Source organism: Leopardus geoffroyi, chromosome B4, assembly GCF_018350155.1.
Source record: "Leopardus geoffroyi isolate Oge1 chromosome B4, O.geoffroyi_Oge1_pat1.0, whole genome shotgun sequence".
Taxonomy (NCBI): Eukaryota; Metazoa; Chordata; class Mammalia; order Carnivora; family Felidae; genus Leopardus; species Leopardus geoffroyi.
In genome coordinates, this window is record NC_059341.1 from 90,095,998 (window position 1) to 90,123,366 (window position 27,369).

Here is a 27,369-nt window from a genome sequence, read left to right on the forward strand (position 1 = left end):
GCTTGGTTTCCATACAACACCCAATGCTCATCCCAACAAGTGTCTTCCTCAGTGCCCATCACCTACTTTCCCTCTCTCCCACCTCCCATCAACCTTCAGTTCTCTGTATTTAAGAGTGTCTTATAGTTTGCCTTCCTCCCTCTGTAACTTTTTCCCCCCCCCTTCCCCTCCCCGCTGGTCTTCTGTTAAGTTTGTCAGGATCCACAAATGAGTGAAAACATGGTGGTATCTGTCCTTCTCTGACTGACTTATTCCACTTAGGATAATACCCTCCAGTTCCATCCACGTTGCAGCAAATGGCCAGATTTCATTCTTTCTCATTGCCAAGTAGTATTCCATTGTATACATAAACCATATCTTCTTTATCCATTCATCCATTGATGGACAATGTAGGCTCTTTCCATAATTTGGTTATTGTTGAAAGCGCTGCTTATAAACATTGGGGTACATGTGCCCCTATGCATCAGCACTCCTGTATCCCTTGGGTAAATTCCTAGCAGTGCTATTGCTGGGTCCATAGGGTAGATCTATTCTTAATATTTTGAGGAACCTCCACACTGTTTTCCAAAGCAGCTGCACCAGTGTGCATTCCCACCAACAGTGCAAGAGGGTTTCCGTTTCTCCACATCCTCGCCAGCATCTATAGTTTCCTGGTTTGTTCATTTTAGCCAATCTGACCGGTGTGAGGTAGTATCTCAGTGTGACTTTGATTAATATTTCCCTGATGAGGAGTGACGTTGAGCATTGTTTCATGTGTCTGTTGGCCATCTGGATGTCTTTTTTGGAGAAGTGTCTATTCATGTCTTTGGCCCATTTCTTCAGTGGATTATTTGTTTTTTTTAGGTGTGGAGTTTGGTGACTTCTTTATAGATTTTAGGTACTAGCCCTTTATCCAATATGTCATTTGCAAATATCTTTTCCCGTTCCGTTGGTTGCCTTTTGGTTTTGTTGATTGTTTCCTTTGCAGTGCAGAAGCTTTTTATCTTCATGAGGTCCCAGTAGTTCATTTTTGCTTTTAATTCCCTTGCCTTTGGAGATGTGTCGAGTAAGAAATTGCTGTGGCTGAGGTCACAGAGGTTGTTTCCTACTTTCTCCTCTAGTGTTTTGATGGTTTCCTGCCTCACATTCAGGTCTTTCATCCATTTTGAGTTTATTTTTGTGAATGGTGTAAGAAAGTGGTCTAGTTTCATTCTTCTGCATGTTGCTGTCCAGTTCTCCCAGCACTATTTGCTAAAGAGACAGTCTTTTTTCCAGTGGATACACTTTCCTGCTTTGTCAAAGATTAGTTGGCCATACATTTGTGGGTCCAATTCTGGGTTCTGTATTCTATTCCATTGGTCTGTGTGTCCGTTTTTGTGCCAATACCATACTGTCTTGATGATTACAGCTTTGTAGAAGAGGCTAAGGTCTGGGATTGTGATGCCTCCTGCTTTGGTTTTCTTCTTCAATATTACTTTGGCTATTCAGGGCCTTTTGTGTTTTGTGTTTATGGAGTTTTTTTCATATATATTATCTCTTTGTACTATCAACTGTTTTACCTGTCGTCTCTATGTTATAAGTAATGTAAGGCACTTCACAAAAAGATGTTTTAGGGGCACCTGGGTGGTTCAGTCGATTAAGCCTCTGACTGTAGATTTCAGCTCAGATTTTGATCTTATGGTTCATGGGATCAAGCCGTGCATCAGGCTCTGTTCTGGCAGCACGGAGCCTGCTTGGAATTACCTCCCTCCCTCCCTCTCTCTCTCTCTGTAAATAAATAAATAAGCTTTTATAAAACACTTAAATTTTTTTTTAAATGTGAAGAAATGCAAATATATTAATTTGCATTGAGAACTGTCATTGCCAAACAGACTAGATACGTACATTAACCTCACTCGTGCTTTCTCTCATTCACGTGGGCATCCTCCATAGGAGGCCAGATTAAGGAAGCTGTGTGGCAGGCACCAAACCGGAACTGGTCAGATAATCCGAATGTTGAATGGCCTGGTCCTGGTTCTCTTCACCTGATATGTACAAGGTGAAGCAGAGCCATCGTGTGCCGGCTTCCTGATGAGCCACGTTGCCACAGAAGTTACTTTGAGAAGCCCTCGGGCAGTTTGTTTTCATCTCAGGTTTCTCACAACAGTAGTGTCTTCACATTTGCCTCATAACTTAGAATCATCAAGAGAGGCCATCTTCAGGCCTGTGGGAGACAACTCAAAAGACATGTCTTCATTTGCCCCAACCAGGAGCCACTCTGCGTGTCTCAGTCATGCAGGAATGACTGTCTAGCCCTACGAGGGGGCTTTGGTTCGAGCTACAAGATTTGCTTGTCCCATGAATCTGCGACCAAACAGAATGAGCCTGTGCTCTTACCCCTTCAGCGTCATTAGCTGCTCCAGATATTACCAAATGTGCATCTCTGTTGGACCCTGTAGTAACCATTTTTTCCAGTTTCAGTAGTTGATGCTCTGATATCTTGGGGCCTTGCTCACCTTGGAGGAACTGCCACTCCCAAGGTTAGCCAATTCGTAGGAATAGTAAAGGTGGTGCTAGCACGTCTGCCTTTTGTATGCCGGGCCGACTCGTCCAGACCCGTAACCCCAACCGCATCCTTTACGGGGCTTTCACATTCAGGGTGACTCTTCCCCTTCCCTAGTGACAGCCAGGTGCCAGACAACTGTTCCCCAGAGCCCGCCAAACTTATTCAAACTAGCCAGTCCTAACCCGTTTACCCTGCCTTGCCCATTCCTTCCCGTGGAAACCTATACCATTGCATGTACTTCCTCTCACTCCCTCTGCCTCCTCACTGACTGCAGTGCTTCCCCACGGACCCCACCCCACCCCATGTAGTAGCATGGCCCCCTCCTCTTGGGAAGTGTGGGAAACACACTATCTTTTCAGTAACAGTTAACCTCTGATCTGTTGGCCTCACCACACCGGAATAAAAATAGTCCATATTTAAAACACTTGTAAAATAATGAAAAGAGTGGATGAAACCAGGCACATAAGGTTAAGCTCCTTGATGGGTAGTTGTTTTGGTTTTTATGCCTACGTGATGCTTTCCCCCACGAATGACACAATTCGGTGTGCAGATGAGATTTCAGAAGAGCCAACTGGGGCAGGACATGACGTGCTGCCTGATAGAAGTTTCCATATTTGTTTCTAGACGCTTGCAAAGACTCCTTGTAACCTGTCAAGTACATGGGGCTTCAGGTGCTGTTTGCTGCACACCCCATCAGTCCTCTGAGCCTGCCTGCTAGTCGAGTCTTAGAATTTGGCTGTGGAAGGCTGTCAAATTTGCTCCCCTACCTCGCTCTCTCTTTTTTTTTTATATGAAATTTATTGTCAAATTGGTTTCCATACAACACCCAGTGCTCATCTTTTTTTTTTTTTTTTTTTTTAAATGAAATTTATGCCCCCACCTCTCTTGATAGATTGGTGTAATGTCTTACAAATCTAGTCAGGCTTCCTCATATTCTTAGGATTTTGTTTCTAAACTGGCCTTTCTGAACTTTAATGAACCAAAAAGGTAATTCTTCCCAGACAGTTGGCAGCATAATGAAGGACTTGACCTGATTTTCAAGTGCGATGTACACCCTCAACTAAGCCTTCCAATTAGGGAGTTAAAATAGGAATGTCTGAGGAAAATTCTTGGGACTATTTTTCCCTGTATTCCATTCAGCACAGCTGAAGAAGCTGAGTCAGGCACTTCTGGCTCTCTTTGCTCTTAAGGAAGAGGAACAGAAGAAGTTCCCTGTCTGCACTACAGGGCAAGACGAGGCAGGGTCTAAATATAGCATGCAGAACACTGCATGTGTGTATGTTAGAGACCCTAACTTAGCCACCAAGGCAAACAGACTGGAGATGGAGAGAGTCCAGAACAGAATAAGGGGTGCATCCTAATGCTCTACAAATACTTAAGTGATGAGACAGTTTGTTACAAAGAACTAATAATTCATATGAGCCTCTATCTACTGCCCTGAAAGAGCATTGAAACCAAACTCATTTTTTCACTTGTGACTCCGTTGATAGTTAACTTTTGCATAAACTAAAACCCCATTAATATCTGAGGAATATTGAAAAGATGCGATATTTTAGTTGTAACTAAAAATAATTACATTTACTTTCTCATACTGGGATTTGTCAAGAGCCCTAATTTTTATGACTCATTGTGTCTTCTGTGTGACCCATAAGCAAGTGGAGTTTGTAACACTTGGCCAGATAGCTCACAATTCCATTTTTAAACAATCTAGCAAACAAATATCAAATACAGCATATAAGAAAAGAGTACTCTGAATGAATAGTTTGTATGGCTTTTGATCACATAAGTAAAAGTAAGTAAATGGGAAATGGGAAGAACTGTTTTCCCCATGGGTAGGGGTGGGGAGGGAACACAAGAATTCCTGTTTTGTAATTTTGATGTCACCTGTGGGGGTTTCATTCATTGTTTGATTTCTGCCATGCTCAGTAATTATATTCCCTTCCCTTAGGCCTCCAAATGTTCCCCCTAAGCCCCAGAAACACAGGAAGTCCAGACCCCGCTCACAGTATAATGCTAAGTTGTTTAATGGGGATTTGGAAACATTCGTCAAGGTACTGGCACCAGCCGTTTGGGTGGCTGATCTCCACGCTTCTTGCCTATAATGGTCTCAGCCTCTCGTAAGAAGAGGCAGGTCATTATGTCCAAGTCTGTCCTGGGGCTCTTTGCTTTCCCAGAAAATCAATATAATATTTCCTGAAGTCAGAGAGGAAAGAATATTTGGTTTGAGTGCCTTCAGAAGAGGAAATAAATGTGGGTAGTATTATGCTGGCAAAAGAGAAAGCCCTCTTTATTTAAAAAAAAAAAAAAAAAAAAAGCCATAATTTGTGCAAAAAGGAAAAGAGCTACCTGATAAAATATTTTGGTCTTGTGTGTTTTTTATTTAATTTATTTAAATTCGACTTAGTTAACAGACAGTGTAAAATATTTACTCGCACAAATTAGATGGCACAAAATATATTTTTAAAGTACATTGTTAGGGTAGCTCTGAACAGCAAGAGTCTTGATTTCCCATGACTTGAGGAATTCATTATATTGGATAAATTGTAAGACCCTGTGGTCTAGATCTTGTATCTCTGCTGTGTTTACTCTGTCTTCTTTTTCATCCTGTATTTCTGATAATGCTTCTAGCCGAGGACGAAGGAACTCGCACGCGAGACATCAGGTATAGTGCAAAGGGAGGCGAGGGCACAGCCTCTTTTGCTCTTGGTATCATTTTCAAACCATCATCATGCTTGGCTTTAATTAGATTTTTAAGGTCTTTAAAAGAACAATGTTTGCAGTTGGAAATTAGGTTTAAAAACAGGCTTCACTCTTTATAGATTCCTACCTATTTACTATCAAAAGGGATTACAGAAATCAAACACTGATTGAGGAAGAATTGTCTTCTCTAGGAAAACTGGATAAATAGTCTTTACATTACATACTTGTCAGTTGTACCAAATTCAAGTCAAGGGCTCTTGTTAAGGCAAACCAGTGTTAAATACCAAATGCACAGCAATACTGGATTGTGGACCCTCATGTAAATTAGACAAAAAAGAGAAGAGCTTTCTTTTTCGTGGCTAACATTTTACGAGTTTCAGAAGGCTAAACTTACGTAGGAAACTACATCATTACTAACCTCCCCGATAATATGTTGCAGATGGCTTAGTTTCTTTAAGACAGATCTTGTATCAAATATGTGCACTAATGGCTACAAAAATGTGTGTGTGCATATGGCATGTACATATGGACAGATACATACATACATACACACACGTACACACAGAGGTTAGAAACCTCTGGCTGCCTTAAAACTGAGCCCTTCACCTTGGCATTGAGAAGCCACCGGACAACCTAAATCACAATCACAAACCCACTGCCATAAGCCTCCAAAGAGCCTGATTGGCTCTAATTTAATATAAAATTCTTGTCAAACTTGATTAGCTAGTTTCCCAGCCCGTGGCCTGTCAGCCGGGGCAAATGACATGGAGAGAAGGGCAGATGAGATGAGAGCGTTGAGATGTGCAGAGGAAGGATAGAGGAAAGCTCAAAGAGGCAAGTGTGTGATCCCATGGCACTGGATAACACAGTCCAAGAATGACTGCTTAAGGTGATAGGACAACTCCCATTACATTTTTAAAGAGATTTTTTATTAAGAACAGTTAATAGAACCTGAATTTAGGTACTAAAGAAAGAGCAAACCATCTATTATGGGAAATTCACTTATGTGAGCCCCTTGGTGTCCCAGATGGCATGTAAAGAATCTTAGGTCTTAGCAGTAAAACAATGGATACAGAGGTCTCTGTGCTTCTGAGACTTGCTTGATCAGTTGACGTCCCCACAATACCACCGTGAGACAACAAGAGCAAACCACTTTTCCTTTTTCCCATGGGAAAATTGAGGCACAAAGGGATTTATTTGAATAATAGATGGAGCACAGCCCATTGTTTCACTTCTTATAAAATATTTTCTACCAACACGTTTGGCATCCATGAAATTAAATTAATACACACAGTTATTTTTTGACCACAAAATTCATTATGTCAAAATAGAATACAGATGATCAGCACAAGATTAGCAATTACCTGAGTAAATGTGAAGGTGGAAATATTTTTGAATCATATAAAAACTTAAGACATTTTATGGAGAACTCTCTTTGTGCAAACATTTTTCTTTTAATAACATTTTATTCTTTGTTTATGCTTTTAATACTAAGTTCAGCAGAGGTGCAAACTAATGTTCTCCTTTTATCACTTGCCTTTAAATATTTGTTGTTCTTCTAGAGTACAGTGTTAAATGAATTGTTCACATAAGGGTTACTTCCCTTAAAGCACACATATCTTAAAGAAAAATCCGCTCACATATTCAGTAAGTTTTGATGTAATTACATTGCTATTCTTGAGCCAACTAGTCACACTAAAAAGAGTTTTTATCCTTAAGGACCTTCTCTAAGAAATTAATAACATTTACATCCCTAAAACAATTTAACTAATTAGAGAAACTTAATGCAGGCTCCAGGAGTAATTGAAGCATTAACTGGTTTACACACTGATTAGATGGTCTTAAAACCTAAAATAAAACTATTCCTTGAGAAGTGTGTTACCCATTTTAGGAATAATAGTTTAAATTGCTCAGCTGCATTGTCCCCAAGCCTTCCCCTTTTGCTTAATTGGAAAGGTTAGTGGGTTCTGAATTGTTCTAATGTATTAAGACAACCAAATTCTTCTTGTGTTTCAGAATAAAATTCCTCATGAATTAGTACCTGATGTCTGCTAATCATTTTGAATCTCCATGTTTCCTATAAAGATCTAATTCGTAAAAGAGCATAGTCTTTAAAAGTACACAGAAAATAACCCCACAGCCCGTAACCTTCTTTAACTACATGGAGTGCATGGCATTGATACATGTTTAACTGTGACCTCAGCAGCTCCTTGATCTCCTCTGTCATCCGGTACATGTTTTTAAAAAGTTCCAGGGTTCACATTTGTTCACTGACTGTAGAGTGAAGAATGCACTGCCTGGACTACAAGAAGTGGGGAAAGAAGGCCAAAAAACTGCCCCTTCCTAAGAAAGCAGGATTTAATGGGATGTGCATTTGTGCAGTTTTTTCATAATCCTTAAAACATGTAAAAATAACGATGAAAAATCGATGAGTAAGTTCTGATGCAGACCAAATAAATATATGACACATTATAATCATCTATAAAGCAATCCTCATATCCTGCATCTGGAAACATATAAGCTTTTTTTTTTTTTTTTTAAATAACTGTTGTCATCCAAATGGTGGTGTACTCTCAGGGATGTCACAGAGAGGATCCCAAAATGGCTGAATGTTTGTGTTTGGTGACCAACATGGCCGTAAGATGGCCACCTAAGATAGTCCTAAGATGCTAAGGTTAGAATACAGAGAGTTGTTCTTAGGTCCATTAGATTAATTACTTCTAATAACCTTTAAAAAAAAAATGAATGATTCACATATTCACTTTGATGTGTGAGCCTAAATATAAGGAAAGGAGATGAATTAGCATTGACATCTCCAGATACAACAGAGTAGATTGAAACAGAATTACCTTAAATGTATTTAATTTGGTTTGCTCCAGAACTGAAATCTACCTTTGGTTAAATATAATTTGATTTTTGGCCTTTGTTGAATATTTTAGAGGGGGATGTATTTGGAAATGATCATCTAAAAAGAGTAAAAATCACTCTTTAAGTAGGGTCAAACTGCGAGCTTTATTACTGTGTGTGATTTATGCCTCTCTTTTGTGGTTAAGTGGTTTCCATCTCTTTACCCAGGACTCAGGACAGATTATCCCCCTCATTGTGGAAAGCTGTATTCGGTTCATCAATCTCTATGGTAAGCCCTAAACTATGGAATTCTTTTTTTTTTTTTTTTAAGGTTTATTTAAGTGATCTCTACACCCAATGTGGGGCTCAAACTAACAACCCCCAGGTTAAGAGTCACGTGCTCCATCAACTGAGCCAGCCAAGCACCTCTGAAATTCTTATTAAAAAAAAAATAATCACTGGAAATATTTCAGTGAATGTGCTTTCCATTAAACATTTGATTACTGGGGAAAGGGGAACCTGGAGGCTGTGATGGAAATTTTTCATCCCCTTCCTCTTCTTTTCTCTTTAGGTCTTCAGCATCAGGGGATTTTCAGAGTGTCTGGTTCCCAGGTGGAAGTCAATGATATTAAAAATTCATTTGAGAGAGGTAACAGCCTGTGTATACCTACAAAGAAACCATGTTAAAAAGCCATCATTTGCCGCAGAGTGAAGTGGCATGCTCATTCTCCGTATGTCCGGAACCTCTCATTTCATTTTGGATGTTGAGATAGGAAGCTATTTGGAATAGCGGAGAAATGAAGCCAAAATCATAAAATTTTGTAATCAAGTATACAAAAATGTATGAGCTTTATATCCCGGTTTAGGACTGGCATTGGTAATCCTCAGCATGTGTCAAAGGTGGCATGTGAGAGGGTTCTAGAAGAATAGCCCGATAGCCCTGGGCCTACTTGGCAGGCGTTGGAGGTGACTCATCCCAGCTACATGTCTGTGTCCTTTGTCAGAAATGCTTTCCTCCCTCTTATTACCACCCCCAGACTCCTTCCCTGTGACCTTACGTTTGTTCATAATTGGCTTCAAATAAATCCTACTAAACTGTTAATCCACACATTATAATTAGCAAAGCCGTAGACTAACGTTAGTGTTAGGCAGACCCAGAATCAAATCAGACCCTTTGATTTACTAATCATTTGATTTTGGTCAAGCTACTCATCTCTTCTTTGGGTCTCAGGTTCCTCATCTGCAAGATTCCAACTTGGTGTGGGGATGTGGTATAATCACTGCAAATGCCTAACTCGTTAGTGATGGCTCTTAGTTACTGATGCTCCCCAATTATGATGATTTGTGTCCTGTGGACTCCTGGGTAAATCTGTACCTTCCTTCATCTGTTTGAAAGTCAGGCTGAACATGCAGAGTGGGGGGTATCATGGCCTGGAGACAGGGCTTCTCTCTCTCAGTCTCATTTCCTTTGTCACAGAGCCCTTGAAAGTTTGAAATCTTGGTGGAAGAGATCAACTTGGCTCCAGATTGTCTTTTCTGTTTTAAGTTCTCTGATACGATGTGTGGAGCAGAACAGCCTTCTCTCTCAGCAGCCACATGCTCCCAGTCTCTTCTGTGAACCATGTTCAGCATAAGCTGAAGTGTCTAAAGCGTCACTTTCTGTGCCAGTTACCACAGGCAAAATGCTTTATTATTTTTCCTTGGAAATCCCCCTGGTATTTTGTTACTTGTTTGTGATCTCTTTGGGTGAGGCTTTCTCTCTGTGGGAAAGAAAAAAAAAATGGTGAATTTGTGTTCAATCATTTCCCAGAGAAAAACGAATCCCAGGTCCCTGAAAATAAACTGCCCCAAGAGGCCAAAAAAAAAAAAAAAAAAAAAAAAAAAAAAAAAAAGTTAAAACGCAGTGTACAATTTTTGTGAACTTTAGAACAGACCTGTGAATAAAAAATGGAGTTTGACTTAAGGCTGCATGTTATGTTGAGCTTCTCAAGAATTTTATCTCAGTTTAATTCTCAGGGACGTGGAATAGCCAGGCCAGTTATGTAAATTTTAAAACTGCTTACCATAAAGAATGATATAATTTCATATCTGGGATATATTTTTTAAATTTGTACTTTTTATACAAATCCCTCGGTACTAGTAAGGGTACATTTTCAAATTCCTCTATCTGATTTCAGAAGCTCCCACTGCTGAAGGCAGCTTTCAAATGTGCCGTCAACAGCACCATGCCACTGGGAAATGTTTATATAATTGTAGGGATTCACAATTAGGCGCATCCTATAATATTTCTGATATTGTATCTATATTGTGTCTTTTTCCAGTAGGATAAAAAACACAGAGTGTAGTATTTGAATTCATGTCAAGCTAAGATTAGATTTTAACTATAAGTCCCACAATATTTTATTTTAAGATATGGGTAACTTGTAAGGGATTATTTGGTAGCCTGAGATTTTTTAAAAAGCTTTATTTTAACCAACTATTTTTAGGTTAATCATGGGTTGGGATATCTAAACCAATTAGTTTAATTTTAGTACTATATAATCTTTCATAAAGTGAAATTAAAAGATACATGTATATATAGAAACATGTGTGAGTACAGAAATATATCTTTATTCAGAGGAAGAAAAAGAAGCACTGTGCATGTAACTGATTTTTTTTTTTTATATAGGTGAAAACCCTTTGGCTGATGACCAGAGTAACCATGATATTAACTCCGTTGCTGGCGTTCTGAAGCTGTATTTCCGTGGGCTGGAAAACCCCCTCTTTCCTAAGGAAAGATTCAACGATCTGATTTCTTGTATCAGTAAGTGGATTTTTTTTTTTTTTTTTTAAAGTCTTTTCGCACCAGAATTGTTTCACTCACCAATTTCCTGGAAAGGCAGCGGCCCCTCTCCGCATATCCTCCCCTAACCACTACCCCTTGACCACCAGATTTTTGAGACCGTTTGTTTTCTTTCTGGATACGATGTGAGTCATCCTCCAGCTGTGGCCTCGCCCTGAGCTGAGTGGGTTTTGCTCCCGAACACCCACCCGCAAGTTCCATAGAGCCCAAGAGCGTCCCACTTAGTGACTGGAATAAAGCAGAAAGGCAGGTGCCAACCGACAGCTAAGGGAGAGGGGGATGTTGTAACATGGAATGTAACTTCTTTTTGGCTCTTGGTTCTTGGTTTTCTCCACCAATCTTAAGAGTGGAGTAATTTACCCATCTTGGAACATTACGTCGAGAACTAAAGTAAAATGAGATAAATGACCATCAGTACAGTGCAGAGACACCAGGTGGTAATTATCTGTCCGTGGGCATCCCCAGCTAATAGGCGAAGGTGCTGTGGGACTATGAATGATGTATCATACAACTGAGAATTATCAGCAGGTAAACAGCATTACTGTGTTACTCGGGCGGCAGAGGCGGGGTTGGGGGGGTGGGTTGACACTACAGGAAAGGTGAAAATAATGATGCCGGGAATTAGGTGTTAACCATACCGAGTTCTGTACCTCTAAAAATGCATGTGGGGGCGCCTGGGTGGCTCAGTCGGTTGAGCGGCCGACTTCGGCTCAGGTCATGATCTCACGGTCCGTGAGTTCGAGCTCCGCGTCGGGCTCTGTGCTCACAGCTCAGAGCCTGGAGCCTGTTTCAGATTCTGTGTCTCCCTCTCTCTCTGCCCCTCCCCTGTTCATGCTCTGTCTCTCCCTGTCTCAAAAATAAAACGTTAAAAAAAAAAATTTAATAAAAATAAAAATGCATGTGGCTTTTAATGTTTATCTCTTTTTGAGAGAGTGTGTGTGAGTGGAGAAGGAGCAGAGAGAGAGGGAGGATCCAAAGATGGGGGGCTTGAACTCATGAAACATGAGATCGTGACCTGAGCCGAAGTTGGAGGCTTAACCAGCTGAGCCACCCAGGCGCCCCACAGGATGCCTTTTTAAAGCCCCAGGTCCCAGGCAAGGGTCTAGAGCTGATTCAAATCCCACAGTGAGGGCCTGCATAAGAATCAAGCTTGCCTCGGGGCGCCTGGGGTGGGGGGCTCAGTTAAATGTCCAACTCTTGGTTTGGCCTCAGGTCATGATCTCACAGTTCGTAGTTCAAGTTCAAGCCCCGCATCTGGGCTGTCAGCACAGAGGCTGCTTGGGATTCTCCTTCTCCCTCTCTCTCTGCCCCTCTCCTCCTCATACGTGTGCTCGCTCTCTCTCTCTCTCTCTCTCTCTCTTTCAAAATTAATTAATTAAAAAAAAAAAAATCAAGAAACCTTCTTACCCCACCTGCCCAACCCACCCTTTAGTTCGCCCCCCAGTCCTCAAGTCCTCCTACCATCAGAAACTCTCCCAGCTCATCCCTCCTTCCCCACTCCCAGTGCCAGTGACTTGGCTTCCACTGGGACTGCTGTTAACGGTCTGCCAAGTGGAGTCAGTCCCTACGTCTAGATCTTGCCAACTCTTCCCTCCTACCCACCCCCTCCCCGTGTCATTCTGTCCTTCACACCGTGGCTAGACCCCACAGGGCAGATTTGGTCATATTGTTCCCACCACTCTCGTTTAAAACCTCTTTCAATATTTCCCACCAGAAGATGAGCTCCTTGGTGTGACCATTTCATAGAACCGAGTCATTTCTCTATCTGGTCTCTTTCTGCTTGTCCACACTTCCCTCTGCCACCCCTAGGCTGTGTACTTCATTTATCAACAGCAGCACGCCGCAAGCTGCAGCATTCCAGGCCATCGCCCATCTCCGTGCCTTTGCCCACGCCGTGTGGTCTACTGTCCCTGGTAGCCGTGTGACATCTGCTTGAAGGATTGCTGGCCTGGCACCCTCTCAGCATGTCGTCGTTCCCACACCCCCTTGCAGAATTAGTCCCTGTCTCCTCTGCTAATGTTCCACTGTGTACATAGGTCTGTCGTTTTTCTTAATGCCCCACATGAGCGTTTTTAACCCCTCCTTCTCTGTGCTACAGAGAGAATTCAGGGAAGAGGTTAAGAATGTAGGCTTTCAACTCAAATAGCCTGGGTTCAAATTGCTCACCCACTATGTGACCTTAGGCAAGTTTCTTAAGCTCTCTGCATCCCAGATTCATGAGCTATAAAATAGGGAGAATAAGGGTGCCTGCGTGGCTCAGTCAGTTGAGCGTCTAACTCTTGATTTCAGCTCAGGTCACGATCTCACCGTATGTGAGATCGAGCCCCGTGTCAGACTCTGTGCTGACGGTGCGAAGCCTGGTTGGGATTCTCTCTCTGCTCCTCCCCAACTTGTGTGCTCACGCGCTCTCTCTCTGTCTCTCTCTCAAAATAAGTAAACATTTCACAAAAATAAAACAGAACAGCAGACCACATATCACAGGGCTGAGAAGTAAATGAGCTTATCCATGTGAGATACCAGGAGGAGTGCCTAGCAAAGAGTATGTTCACTGAAATGCCTACAATGAGCTGCACAGGCCTGTGAGGTCTTGACAGATTATTCAGTTTTGTAGCCCTAATGCTTGGCATCATTAATTCCAGGTACACAGTAAGTACATCACTCATAGTCATTGAATGCCACCAAAATTTCACCAGAATTCTTTTGTCGGCATTCAGGCCTAAAATCCTGGCTCTTGTTGAGGATGAACTCACCAGGCGTAATTCTGTCTCCACCCCCACCTCACACAGCCTGATGTCTTGTGTGGGGTTCAGAACTGTGCCTTGTGTGTCCATTCCAAGGCCTTTACATAGCCTGAGTCACCACAGTAGGCCTATGACCCAGCTGGAAAGAACTGAAAAGGAGGTGTCACACTTCTGGAATTCTCCTTTGGCCTGGTTCAGAGACTTTCCTAATATCCTAGCCAGAAAGTTAAATCTGGAAAAATAATAAGCACTCTACAAGGCTCGGTGGTTTTCTAGGTACATACATCTTATCAACATACATGTTTACATGCACCAGTGGGATAAAGTGCGTTGGACTGCCCTGTCAGTTAGTGTTGTAAAATCACTTCATACTTTCATTGAACAAAAAATATTATTGTGGTTATGAAAATCTGAACTGGGGCACCTGGGTGGCTCAGTCAGTTAAGCATCCAACTTCAGCTCAGGTCATGATCTCATGGTTTGTGGGTTCAAGCCCCGCGTTGGGCTCTGTGCTGACAGCTCGAAATCTGGAGCCTGCTTTGGATTCTTTGTCTCCCTCTTTCTCTGCCCTTCTCTCTCTCCTCTCTCTCAAAAATAAACATTAAAAAAAAAAAAAAAAAAAAAAGGCAGGAGTCCCGGGTTTGAAGGTTGCTAAGGACGCTAGAGAGTAGTGATGCTGGTTAGTTACAGATTTAACTGTGCTAGTCATTTAGGTAGTACTGTCAATGTTACTTACTGTTAGTGCTAGAGTTACAAAGTTGCATAGGTATTGAGCAGTGTGTCCCAACCCTACTTTTCCCCAGAAGTCCTGTTATTTTTAGTGCACATTTTTGCAGAATAGGAGGTTTTTCAAGAACGTACAGTGGCACTGTTTATAACAACCTCTTTTCTTCCAACATCTAATCTCTTAAAAAAGGAGAGGATTTCTAGCTATTATTGATTTATCTCTAGGCAAGCATTTTTCTCATACCAGTGTGACCCTGATGTATATACCATGTTTTTTTCTGGATTTTCAATCAATTCTTTGAGAGTGGTATAATATGTCATTCATCATTATATCCTTTCACTGACATTACAGTTTTTGATCATCTGAACCATTGATTAATTGCCTGCAGTGTGAAAAACTTTCTAGGGATTCAAAGACTTGATTTTTGCATTCAAGAGGTTTAAAAAAGTAGTAAGAGAGCTAAGGTATTTACAAATAAATGCAATCTAAGTTAGTATGTTATAGAAGCACAGAGAGAGAGAGAGAGAAAGATCTCATGTAGGTTGATTGTTTATATCCGTGTCATTTTCTCCTGGCATTGCTATAATTGGACTGATTTTTCCTACTAAAGTAATTTCCTGTGGTATTGACTTTGTATAGAAAAATCTTCACTTTTCATCTTTTTTAAGAGTTTACATAGCTGTCTGGTTACCTACTACTTTTTGCTTATTTTTTGGAGAATTTGGGGGAAGATTTTTTTTTTTTTAATGGTGAGTTGTTATTGTGCCATTTCCATGTCTGTAAATACTACATTCCTTGGAAGCTTGCAAATACACGCGGTAAAAGAAAATTGGCATTAGCACGCATGCACGCGCTCTTTTTAATGTGCACTATTCATTCCCCAATTCACTGCATATTTCTTTTTAAAAATTACTTACCTGAATGAACACCTGGTAGACTCCAGTGCAATCTAAATTTGAAGTGACGTACTTGGTAGTGTCTGAGTTTCTCACCGAGGATTGTTTTTGTTTGTTTTTTTAAACCATGCACTTTGTGAATGGCTTTGTAAATGCTCCAGAGTGTGCCCACACATTCTGGGCAGCTCCTAGAATGGCCATAAACCATGGCCTTGAGATTCCCTAGGGCAGAAGTCCACAGGACTTGCCCTACAAGAGCTATTCAAGCAATTTGTGGTCTTTCCTGGCTGCCTCGGAGCTGGGAAACCAGAGGACACATTTGCACTTCATTTTCCGTTATGTGTTGTTATCCAGGTGACTCCTTGAGCATGAGGAAAGCTTTTTAAGGGGGTCTTTTACCTACCACAATACCAACATGTAGTCTTTGAGACTACTTGACAAGTACACAAAAAGCATGTGAAACAAAATATTGTCCCACGTAATGCCACTACTCAGAGACTCAATGGTATGTACACATTTTCTTGCATTTCCTTCTGCTTCCTTTCTGTATTCGTGGGCACGTACAACTTTTTTTTTTTTTTAAGCCAAAGTGGAACTGAATGATCCATTCTGTTCATAGTCAACCTTCTTTTTGACTCTTTTATTTTTTAAACGCTTATTTATTTTTGACAGAGTGTGTGTGTGCAAGGCAGGGGAGAGGCAGAGAGAGAGGGAGACAGAGGATCTAAAGCAGGCTCTGAGCTGTCAGCACAGAGACCGACATGGGGCTCGAACTCACAATCCATGAGATCATGACCTGAGCTGAAGTCAGACATGTAACCAGCCAAGCCATCCAAACACCCCTTGGCTCTTTTATCATACATAATTTCACCTATAAAGCTATAAAAAGATGCAGAAAATTATAATGAACTCCAGTATAAATAATCACCCAACTTGAACAGTTTTCATTTCTTGAACAAAATTATCCCACCTCTACCCCTTCCATCATCCCTCTGACATTACATCACTTCCTCTGTGTGTATGAATATCTGGGAGGTGAAGACTCTTCTCTCTTTTTTTTTTTTAATATAGCATAGCCATAATACCATTATCATACCTTCAAAAAATAACAGTAATTTCTTAAAATCGTCAAATAACCAGCCAGTACATTTTTAAAATAACTGTATTATGCAATTAATATGTGATCACTGTAGAAAAATTAGAAAATAATCTAGGAAAATAAACCAGCTGTGACTCCTCTACGTATAGATAATGTAAACCTTTTTGGTATGTTCCCAGTTTTTTTCCTGTACGTATACCTATGTACTTTTTTTTTTTTAAGTTTTTTATACCTATCTACTTTAAAAAAATTTTTTTTAACGTTTATTTATTTTTGAGACAGAGAGAGACAGAGCATGAACGGGGGAGGGTCAGAGAGAGGGAGACACAGAATCTGAAACAGGCTCCAGGCTCCGAGCTGTCCGCACAGAGCCCGACGCGGGGCTCAAACTCACGGACCGCGAGATCATGACCTGAGCCGAAGTCGGCCGCTTAACCGACTGAGCCACCCAGGCGCCCCACCTATCTACTTTTAAAAGCAGCTTACTGAGATATAATTCCCATACCATACAATTCCTTCATTAAGGTGTACAAATCAATGTTTTCTAGTATATTCACAAGATTATACAACCATAACCACAATTTTAAAACATATTTATGACTCCAAAAAGAAACCAGAATTAGCAAACAACCCCATTTATTCATTGCACCCCCAGGACCAGACAACCATGAATCTACCTGCTATAAACGTACCTATTCTGGCCATTTAATATATAAATGGAATTATACATTCTACGGTCTTTGGTGATAGGTTTCATTTACCTAGCGAAGTTTTCGAGGTTCACCCATGTTGTAGCATGTATCAGCACTTTATGTTATCGCCAAATAATCGTCCATTGTATGGATATACCACAGACTTTTAATAAAAGGGGATCATACTAAATGACTGCTAATGGATGTGAGATTTCTTTTTGAGATGATGAAAATGTTCTAAAACTGAGATCATGATTGATGAACTGTGAATATACTAAAAACCATTGAACTGTATACCTTGCATATATGAATTATACATGAATTATATCTCAATATATCTACTTAAAAATGGTACTATATCATTTGCTCTTTAAAAGCCATTTTTCAAATTTAATGATGTTATTAACGTTTTCCTGTGTCAGTAGGTATTTTACAAAGTAAGATTTTAGTGACCATATAATGGCTTTTATTTAACACATCCTAGTTTTAGAAATTTAGGTTGTTTCCAGTGATTTTGCAATTAAACAAAATACTATGATGAGCCTTTTAGTACATAAATCTATTTGCCCATTTCTAATTGTTTCATGGAAAAAAATCTCTTGTTTTGTCTTCCTGGTTCTCCAGTGTGTATTTTTGTTGCTGAAAATTCTTTCAGCTTTGTAGCATATGTGATGGTTTCTGTCTGAATTCTAAATTTCTGTTTGATGCCTTATTAGGGGTTCCTTTTACCCTTAAAAATACGGAACAGGCTTAGTATCTGAACTGAGTAAGTGAAGCTTCCTAATCTAAGACGGTTTCTTTACTAACCTTGATCATTCAGCAGGAGGAGAAACATTATGTATTTATTTATTTCTACAGTTGTTGCTATTTAGGAGAGAACGTTATGGTTTAATTCACAGAACTCAATCTATTAATGATTAATTAGGAAGATTTGCAAGCATTTCGTTTCTCCCCCAGAAGAGCAGCCAGTAACTCATCTCAAGGCTAGGCTAAGATTCATCTAAATGCACTAGAACATCTCTCTGTTTTTCTCTTTCGCTTTCATTCACACACATACACTATTACGTGCACACAATTGATTGGTACCTTGACAATTTTCAGGACCTGACAGTGAACCTAAAAATGGCATTGGGCTGGGAATTTCACCTTGAATACTGCCTGTTGAGCTGTGGAGCCCAGAAATATTTGTGTGCCTGCTCTTCAGTAAACCATTTCTGAATATGGCCGTTAATTTCCTTCCCTCTTGTCATATTTGGGGATAAGCTTGCATCTTGTGATTTATTACTTGTTTTCTGACAAACAAATACTTTTGCACATAGCGCACAGAGAACTGGTATGTTCAGAGTAATGGCCATTTGAGCTTTTTGCCATTTTGTCAAGTAACTTGTGTTTTGTGGTGAGTTTTTCACACACATTTACACAGAGCTGTCAAACCCCCCATGCTGTGAAGTTGGGATGCTGACATGGGAACCGTGCAGTGCCAGGAAAAGAACATAAATAAGCCTGGGGAGCTCTGAGCCTGTGACCAAGATTGGACAGATGCCACTTTTACCTAATTACATGAGATTCCGAATTGTGGAAACAAAGGCCAGCTTAAGAGAGACCCACACGAAATACTGGTTTTCCTTTCTGACAACTCTTCTGAGGGGACGAAAAGATCCGTCTTTTCACGCAGCAGAAAACGGTGAGAGATCATGAGTTGCTGCGCTCAGAGCCAGCTGGGAATGCACGTTAATCAGAGCGTCCGCAGCAACCATAAATTTTGACCTGCTAACTGGACTCGGGAGAGTAAATGAGTCATTTGTGCCAGAGCAAGACTCCTGTAGGATGTGTGCCGTAGGCCTGTTGAGCAACCAGCCAGGTAATATCTGAGTCCTGCTCACAACCATCACGCTCCAAGGCCTTTGGGACAGATCGATCTGCTGCCACTTCAGGGATGCCAACGATTCCGCTTTGCTTTGATTTACGTTTCCGGTAGTTGCAGAGAACGTACGCCTGCCTCCCGTGATCTTATCCGGCCTTTTTGGTGTCACTTTTTTACATGCCTGTAGCTTCTCTCTCCTGAAATCCTTCGTTTGCATCTCATGGTGCCCTCCCCCGATCTATTTTGTTAATCGTGGTAAAATATACATAGCACAAAATGTACCATCTTCTCCGTTTGAAGCATACGGTTCGGTCGTATTAAATACATGTTCCGCAGCCATCACCACCGTCCGTCTCCAGAACTTTTTCATCCTCCCAAACTGAAACTCTATACCCGGAAAGCAGTAACTACCCCGCTCCTCCCCCGCCCCCAGCCCCTGACAACCACTGTTCTACTTTCTGTCTCTGTGAATCTGACTATTCCAGGTACCTTATGTAAGTAGAACCCTACAGTCTTTGTCTTTTTGTGTCTGGCTTATTTCACTTAAGTTGTCTTCAAGGTTCATCCATGTTGTATCAGAATGTCATTTCTTTTTTTAAGGCTGAGTAATGGTTCGTTGTGTATATGTACCACATTTGTTGATCCAGTAATCCATCAATGAACATTTGGGTTATTTCTACCTCTTGGCTATTATGAATAATGCTGCTGTGAGATTGGTATCTAAATACCTGTTCTGTGGAACTGTGGAATTGCTGAATTATACACCTGAAACTAATATCACACTGTATGTTAACTAACTGGCATGTAAATAACAACTTCTTTAAAAATTAACAAATTAAAAGAAAATTAACCAATGAACAGATACCTGTTTCCCCAGATGTGGTTGTTTTTTGTTTTTTTGTTTTTTTAATAAAGCTTCAAAACTACCTTTAAAGGGCAGGGGAACTAACTTTAGAACTGAGAGATAGAAACCAGAGGATCGTGAATTAAAATTAAGCCTCTTGGAAGTAATTGCCTATGTCCTCTTCCAGCCTGAAAACAACTGGCCCCCTATGGGATTTGGCAAAGATTAAAGAATAATACATTAAGAATAGTTCCTTTCATTGGGAATGCAAGCTGGTGCAGCCACTCTGGAAAGCAGTATGGAAGTTCCTCAAAAAACTAAAAATAGAACTACCCTCCGACCGAGCAATTGCACTACTAGGCATTTATCCACGGGATAGAGGTGTGCTGTTTTGAAGGGACACGTGCACCCCCATGTTTATAGCAGCACTATCAACAATAGCCAAAGTATGGAAAGAGCCCAAATGTGCATCGAGGGATGAATGGATAAAGAAAATGTGGTATATATATACAATGGAGTATTACTCGGCAATCAAAAAGAATGAAATCTTGCCATTTACAACTACGTGGATGGAACTGGAAGGTATTATGCTAAGTGAAATTAGTCAGAGAAAGACAAAAATCATATGGCTTCACTCATATGAGGACTTTAAGAGACAAAACAGATGAACATAAAGGAAGGGAAACAAAAATAATATAAAAACAAAGAGGGGGACAAAACAGAAGAGACTCATAATTATGGAGAACAAACTGAGGGTTACTGGAGGGGTTGTGGGAGGGGGCATGGGCTAAATGGGTAAGGGGCACTAAGGAATCTACTCCTGAAATTGTTGTTGCACTATATGCTAACTAATTTGGATGTAAATTTTTTTAAAAAATTAAGAAAAAAAAATAGTTCTTTCACATTCTTCCTTTTTTTGCCTCTAAGACCCCAAAACTAGCTCTCCCTGACAGTTGACCTTAACCTTATACTGAGGATTAGCCTAGAGAATCAGTAGACTTAACTCTTGAAACAACCCAGATCCTCAGTAAACAATGGCAGAAGTGTTTGTTGTTGTTTTGTTTTTAATAATAACCATTATATGGCTGGAAAAGAGTAGACGGTATTGCCAGTCAGAAGACCATTAACAGAATAAGTCATCATTTCAATTTATAATTTGCATAAATATGTTAAACTTTGTAACTGTTTGGTTTGAGGCATGAATCGAAAGTCACTTATGCATGCAGTTTTTTAAGGACCTGAGAATAAATGCTAGGAAATCTCAATATTTAGTTTTAAGATTAGGTCATAAGTGATTTCAAGTCAAGGTTGAGAACCACTGGTTTTAAAGGAATTGAAATGGGAAACTGAATTAGGAAAGTATTATCATGGTCCCCGTTAGAAATAATGAAGACTTCAGTTAGGAAATCAGCAGTGAGATATCCAGAGATAGAAGCAGCAGAACTTATGTCCCACAGAAAATTGAAAAATGAAGTGAAAATACCACCTTCCTAGAAGGGATGGTCCTGACCTCGAGACCAGACACGTTTGCCATTGAAGAGAGCCAAGTAGAGGGTCAACCACATTTGTGGGTGGGAGAAGGTCAAAGGTCAAAAACCTAGTAGAAGGAGAGTCTATTGGCTATCGTGTCAGAAATGAAGGCCTGAAAAAAAAAACCAGCCTGAGATTTTTGAGTAGGATATATGAATACCTCAAGCGCAATTAAGAGTAAATGTAGTAATATGAAATTAGAGTAAACTTCAAAAATGTTTCTGACATATTCCTTGAGATATTTTTCTCATGGGTGCCTGGCTGGCTCTGTTGGTAGATATTGTGATGCTTGATCTTGGGGTCTTGAGTTCAAGCCCCACTTTGGGCATGGAGTGTACTTAATTTAAAAAATAAAAAATAAATATTTTTCTCAAACATATGCTTATTGGATGTGTTCAAAGTTGTACTTTATAAAGAGGCACCTGGCTCAGTTGGTGGTGCATACAGCTCTTGATCTCAGTGTTGTGGGTTCGAGCCCCACATTAGGTATAGAGATGACTTAAAAACAAAATCTTAAAAAAATATATTGTACTTCAAAGTACGTCGAAATCCAAGAAAGACAACCAGACTTAAACAGAAAATAGGTTTTAGTCCCAGCTCCACCCTTCCAGCCAGGTAACCTGGGGTAAGCCACTTACCCAGTTCTCATTTTCCTAATCCATTAAGTGGGGATGACATTACATGGCTTACCTACTCCCTAGTATTGTCATCTGCATTAAACTGGATAACAAATGTGAAAATGTAAAATACAGACCATTATGAAAATACTGGATTATTAGTATTTTTTTGCTGCTGTTCACAAGCACTTTAGTATTAAGAAGCTTTAGGCAATTTGTATTCCTAGTAAAGAGGTATATAATAATACTGGGAAGTCCCAGGTACCCCTGTCTTCAGGGAGCTCTCTCAGGGAAAACAGGGTAAGGAAATAAATAACTGTAAACACCATCGTATGAGTTCTGTGAGAGCCAGAATGAAACCACTAATGTATTTTTTTCTATTTATTTTTAAGATTTTATTTTAAGATTTAATATAAAATGTAATTTTAAGTAATCTCTACACCTAACATGAGGCTCGAACTCACAACCCTGAGATTAAGAGTTGCACATTCCACCAACTAAGCCAGCCGGTCACCCCTCAAATCACTAACGTATTTCTAATGCCTAAATCAGTACATGAAACCTTGTAGGCTCTAGTAAAATACATGTTTGAAAAACTGGTGATGTATTATAACACAAGGTAAAAAGTCATATCATTAAAATACTACAATAATTTTGAGGAAGGAGAGATTCAAAGCCTGGTACATTGCCTGAATCATAGTAATAGACAAATAAATATAGGATGAATTATTAAATCATAAGGGAGATATCCCCAAAAGCTACTTTAGTTGACATGAAGCAAAAAGGAGTTGAAACCATATCAAATGCAAAATCTAGAAATAACAGCAAGTGAAAAATTATTTTTAAACCTAGAAGACGCTAAGTTGCTCGAGACCATGGAAATCAGAAAAAACAGTGATGGGTCAAAGGAGACACTCAGAAATGGTGTTACACCCAAGCTGATCATGGATTCACTGTCTTGATTACAGTTACGTCCCACCTAGGGCCAAAGGATTGCTTATGGTCAGATATGAAATTTGGTACTCAGTGTTCTACTTTAAATGTAGCAGATGAAAGGATCCTGACCATGTTCTCTTCTGTCTGTAGGAATAGATAATCTCTATGAGAGGGCGCTTCACATCCGCAAACTCCTCCTGACCTTGCCTAGGTCCGTCCTTATCGTGATGAGGTACCTCTTTGCCTTCCTCAATCAGTAAGTACCCTAATGCTCTGCCAAAATGCTTGTCTTCCATTCCGTTTGCACTGCTCTGAATTCTGTTTTTGTTCTTGGATTCTGTAAAATGTACATGAGGTCCCATTTATCAGCAGAGTCGAAGAGGAGATGATTAAATGTAGACCAAAGTTATGTTTTTCCTCAGCAGATCAAGGTCATTGCATGATAGATGAAAGATGCAGAAACTGTGGCCTTACATGCAAAAATATACAAATATTACTAAAAAGAACACTTGTTCAGTGAAATACATGTTTTTCCAACTTCCATCCAAAGCTAATGTCATGAATGTTTTTGTCAAAATGATGCAACCCACCTGCTCACTGCAGAAAATGTCTGTGATTTTTGATGTTGTAGTCAAGGGAGGAGTGCAACTATGGGTGCAAATTACATACAGATCCAAGAAAGAGTGTCTGCAAATTCAGTATAATGAGACCTCGTCAAGAAGAAGATACTTCTAAAAGTCTCTAAAACAATGTCACAGAACCCTTAAGATAATCACTGCCTTATTTTCAAAGAAACTTTATTGTTACAATTTAGGCAACTGGATTTTCATTTGCATTACTTTATAATAACAAAAATGGGGCCCATTATAAGACTATCTTCCTCAAGTCATATCTGAGAGTCCCCTCGGTATTCAATGACCGAAGGGGAGTAAGCTCAGGGAAATGCCTTCTCCGTGTGGCACGGATTCTCCCTTCCTAAAATTAGGATATGTTCTCTACTTCATTAGACGTTTAAAGTTCTCAGAAGCCATGAGGACTTACTACAATCCTGCTAACCATTTCTGAAATCATACCCAGTCAGATTGACCCTGGAAACCGAGTGTCATGGGGAAATGCTTGCAAGGAAGTAAAATATGCACAAGTGACAGTAGGAACCCATTTGTACAGAAGTCGCCACTGGAAATAAGCAGTATCTAGAGAGATGGATATACACTATGTGTAGGTTAAATAGATGGCTATAAACTTTGCCTTTAAATAAGCCTAGTTACCCAGGCAGCTTTAAAAATCTGAAGGCTTGCTGACTATGGCAGTCAAGCTCGCGGGCTCCAAACCTCTGAGCGGGCTGCTGAGCAGCCTTGCCTAGAAAGCTTTCCACGGGCACCAGGACATCACGGAGTTGCTGCTGCGGAACCGACTCTATGTGGAGGCATCGCCTGAAGAGCTCTGCCCCTTTCTGGCGAAGATGAGGGGGATTCGTAGGTCTGTTGCATCTGTAGACAACCAACTGGAGGCATTCTTGACTGCTTAAACCAAAAAGCAAGGTGGGGTCACATCTCAACAAGCTGCTGTCATTTACAAGCTCTGGAAGAGCCTAAGACAAAAATTCAAGAGAGCTTCATGAACCAGAGCCTGTTGGACAGCGGGCTCCGGGGCCTGAACGAGAGAGTTGACGGCAAATCGCATCCAAGGCACTCAGCTCAAATACGCACCCCTGTTGCTATAATGAAGCTGGAAATAGGGAAATGTGGACAGGAACCTGAATTTCTATGAATTCAGGAATTTGACCTGCTTTGCTGAAAATGGAATTGTTGAAGCAAAGGTGTTCATGATCCATCCCCAGTGACCTTGGGTCGGGTGTGTGTGTGTGTGTGTGTGTGTGTGTGTGTGTGTGTAAATCTTACTCCCTCATTAGTATTAAATCCTCAAATTCATAAAAAACAAAAATCTGGAGGCTTGCTGTCTTCACCTTTAATTGCTTCACGTCCCCCAGTATGAAGTGCCTTTTGCATTGCCACTGGCCCTCTGCATGCTGTCCCCACCGAATTTTCCAGACACACCTGAGCAAAACCCACCATGAACCAAAAAACCACAGTAGACTAGGAAAGCAGACCATAAATCAAGAAAGTTCTCAAAACCAGGGGCGCCTGGGTGGTTCATTTGGTTAAGCATCCAACTCTTGTTTTCGGCTTAGGTCACGATCTCGTGGTTCATGAGTTCGAGCCCCTGCATCAGGCTCCGTGATGACAGTGCAGAGCCTGCCTGGGATTTTCTCTCTCTCTCTCTCTCTCTCCCTGTCTCTCTGCCCCTCCCCACTCGCTCTCTCAGTCTCTTTCTCAAAAATAAATAAGTAAACTTTTTTAAAAGAAAGTTCTCAAAACCCGACTCGAACTCACCATGTATCTCAACAGAACAGAAAATGTGCCAGGAGTCAGCCAGCTGGCATTTCTTTCAGCATGTCTGCCCAAAGATGCCCCCGGCTTGCTACACCTGCCTTCATGCAGAGACCAGCCTCAGCCTCTAGGATAGGACGCGTGGGACACGAATTTTGAGAAAAGCAATAACCTATTCTCTTTTAATTGTAAAGTTGAAACCTGGATATCACATTTTTATATGAAGATTTTGCTCTTCAAGCCAGCACTAAATGAAAGACCCAGAAAGATGAATTGTGACTCTCCCTGTTGAGCTTACGTGTGTCTTTTGAAAATTAGACCATTCTTACTCTGAATCTCACTTGTCCTCCGTGCATCCGTTTTCCAGATGATCTGTAACATGACCGTCCCCTTTATTGTGAACTTTTTTTAAAGACTGTCTGCTTGAGAAATGGCAGAAGGGAAAGACATATGTTAGCTGAGGAGATAATGCTTTTGTATTTTCAACTTTCTAGGCTATCAGTTCCAAAAAAGGGTAAAGTATCAGGTCATGTGGTATTTCCATGTCTTTGTGTCTGTCACCATCCCACAAATGTGGCTGAGTCTCTTTTTTCCTTCTTCCATTTGTCATCTGTTCACCTGGATTTTACATGTCCTTTCAAGTTGACATTTTCTTCACAAAAAGATAACGTCTCTAGCTTCTCCCTAGAACAACACTTTGTGCACATGTTAGAGTGAAAAAGAGCGGACTTATTTTGAGGCCCTTGTGGAATATACCTCACAGATACCCATGGGGTCGAATTTAGAAATTAGTTTGAGGCAACCAGAAATCTCCCCAAAGTTTGTCATTTGCCAGCTTTAAAAGGAATGAGAGAACTGGGGATTCTTTTCCCCTTCTCTTGCACTTAACAGTGTCTCTTCTAACATTGACAGGGTAGTGTTGGTGGTCTTACCCAAAAACACATCATAAAGCCCAGAGTTGTTTGCCTTCTTTCAGTGGTTACAAAGAAAAGGTGCTTTGTTTTCCTCAAGGCTTTCCTTAAGATTTATGGGAAAAAACTGCAATCTGAGATGTTTTTGATTAGTGGGAGGACAGTTTTGACGACATCCATCAAGTTTTATGGAGCTCACTACTGACCTTCCCGGATTTACTTGAGTAGCATTTAGAGCCTGACCATAGTATTTACAAATGAAACTCATTTACTTGATCCTGGTCTCCATTGGAATAGAAATTATCTTAAACTCTTGTGGCTTTGGAAAAATGCCACCTAATTAAGTAAGTAGGATTTGTATTCCCCTTTCAGTTTCTTTCTAGTTGAAAGTTTATAAGTTGCTTTACTTCCTTTGGAATTTGTTGAGCCAACTGAAAGTAGTATGGAACATCATCTTATTCTAATAACAAAAACCAAATAAAATGCTTTGGATCCCTATTTTCAAAATATAAAGTATTTTATTAAACATCAGTTTTCAGGGCACCTGGGTGGCTCAGTCGGTTAAGCATCCGACTTTGGCTCAGGTCAAGGTCTTGTGGTTCATGAGTTCAAACTCCTCGTTGGGCTCTGCACTTACAGCCTGGAGCCTGCTTTGGATTCTGTGTCTGCATCTCTCTCTGCCCCTCCCCTGCTCATGCTCGCTTGCTCTCTCTCTCTCTCTCTCTCTCTTTCTCAAAAATAAACATTAAAAAAAAACCAGTTTTGTTTTTTCTCTCTCACCTTTTATAACTTTTCTTTTTTTCATAGCCTTTCACAGTACAGCGATGAGAACATGATGGACCCTTATAACCTGGCCATTTGTTTTGGCCCAACATTGATGCCCGTCCCAGAAATACAGGATCAAGTGTCTTGTCAGGCGCATGTGAATGAAATTGTCAAAACCATCATCATCCACCATGAAACTATTTTCCCGGATGCTAAAGAGCTGGATGGCCCTGTTTATGAGAAATGTATGGCTGGGGATGACTACTGGTAAGTCCAAGCATTTTAGTCTTTCCCCTGCCCTGGAAACATCATGGAAGTATACATATCAATTTAATTAAGAAAAAGAATTGACTGTAAGTTGCCAAAGATTCCAATTTAAAAAAAAAAAAAGAAGCAGGAACGCTTCTTTAGATTAGATGAGAATACTAAGACCCATGACAGCAT

The 27,369-nt window shown here is 40.5% G+C and overlaps 1 protein-coding gene and 1 pseudogene across 3 annotated transcripts in view; both read left to right on the forward strand.

Annotated features, from left to right (window-relative positions):
* The window catches only part of SRGAP1 (SLIT-ROBO Rho GTPase activating protein 1), a 287,997-nt gene that overhangs the window by 236,761 nt on the left and 23,867 nt on the right, over nt 1-27,369 (forward strand). For 2 of the 3 annotated variants that reach the window (XM_045464974.1, XM_045464976.1), the window contains exons 12-17: nt 4,473-4,575; nt 8,300-8,360; nt 8,643-8,720; nt 10,740-10,874; nt 23,010-23,115; nt 26,968-27,192. In XM_045464974.1, the coding sequence (XP_045320930.1) occupies nt 4,473-4,575; nt 8,300-8,360; nt 8,643-8,720; nt 10,740-10,874; nt 23,010-23,115; nt 26,968-27,192 (708 nt within the window). Of the gene's footprint in view, nt 1-4,472; nt 4,576-5,152; nt 5,187-8,299; nt 8,361-8,642; nt 8,721-10,739; nt 10,875-23,009; nt 23,116-26,967; nt 27,193-27,369 lie in introns of all 3 variants that reach the window. The other variant, XM_045464975.1, reaches the window with a different exon arrangement.
* LOC123591149 lies at nt 23,125-26,723 on the forward strand (annotated as a pseudogene).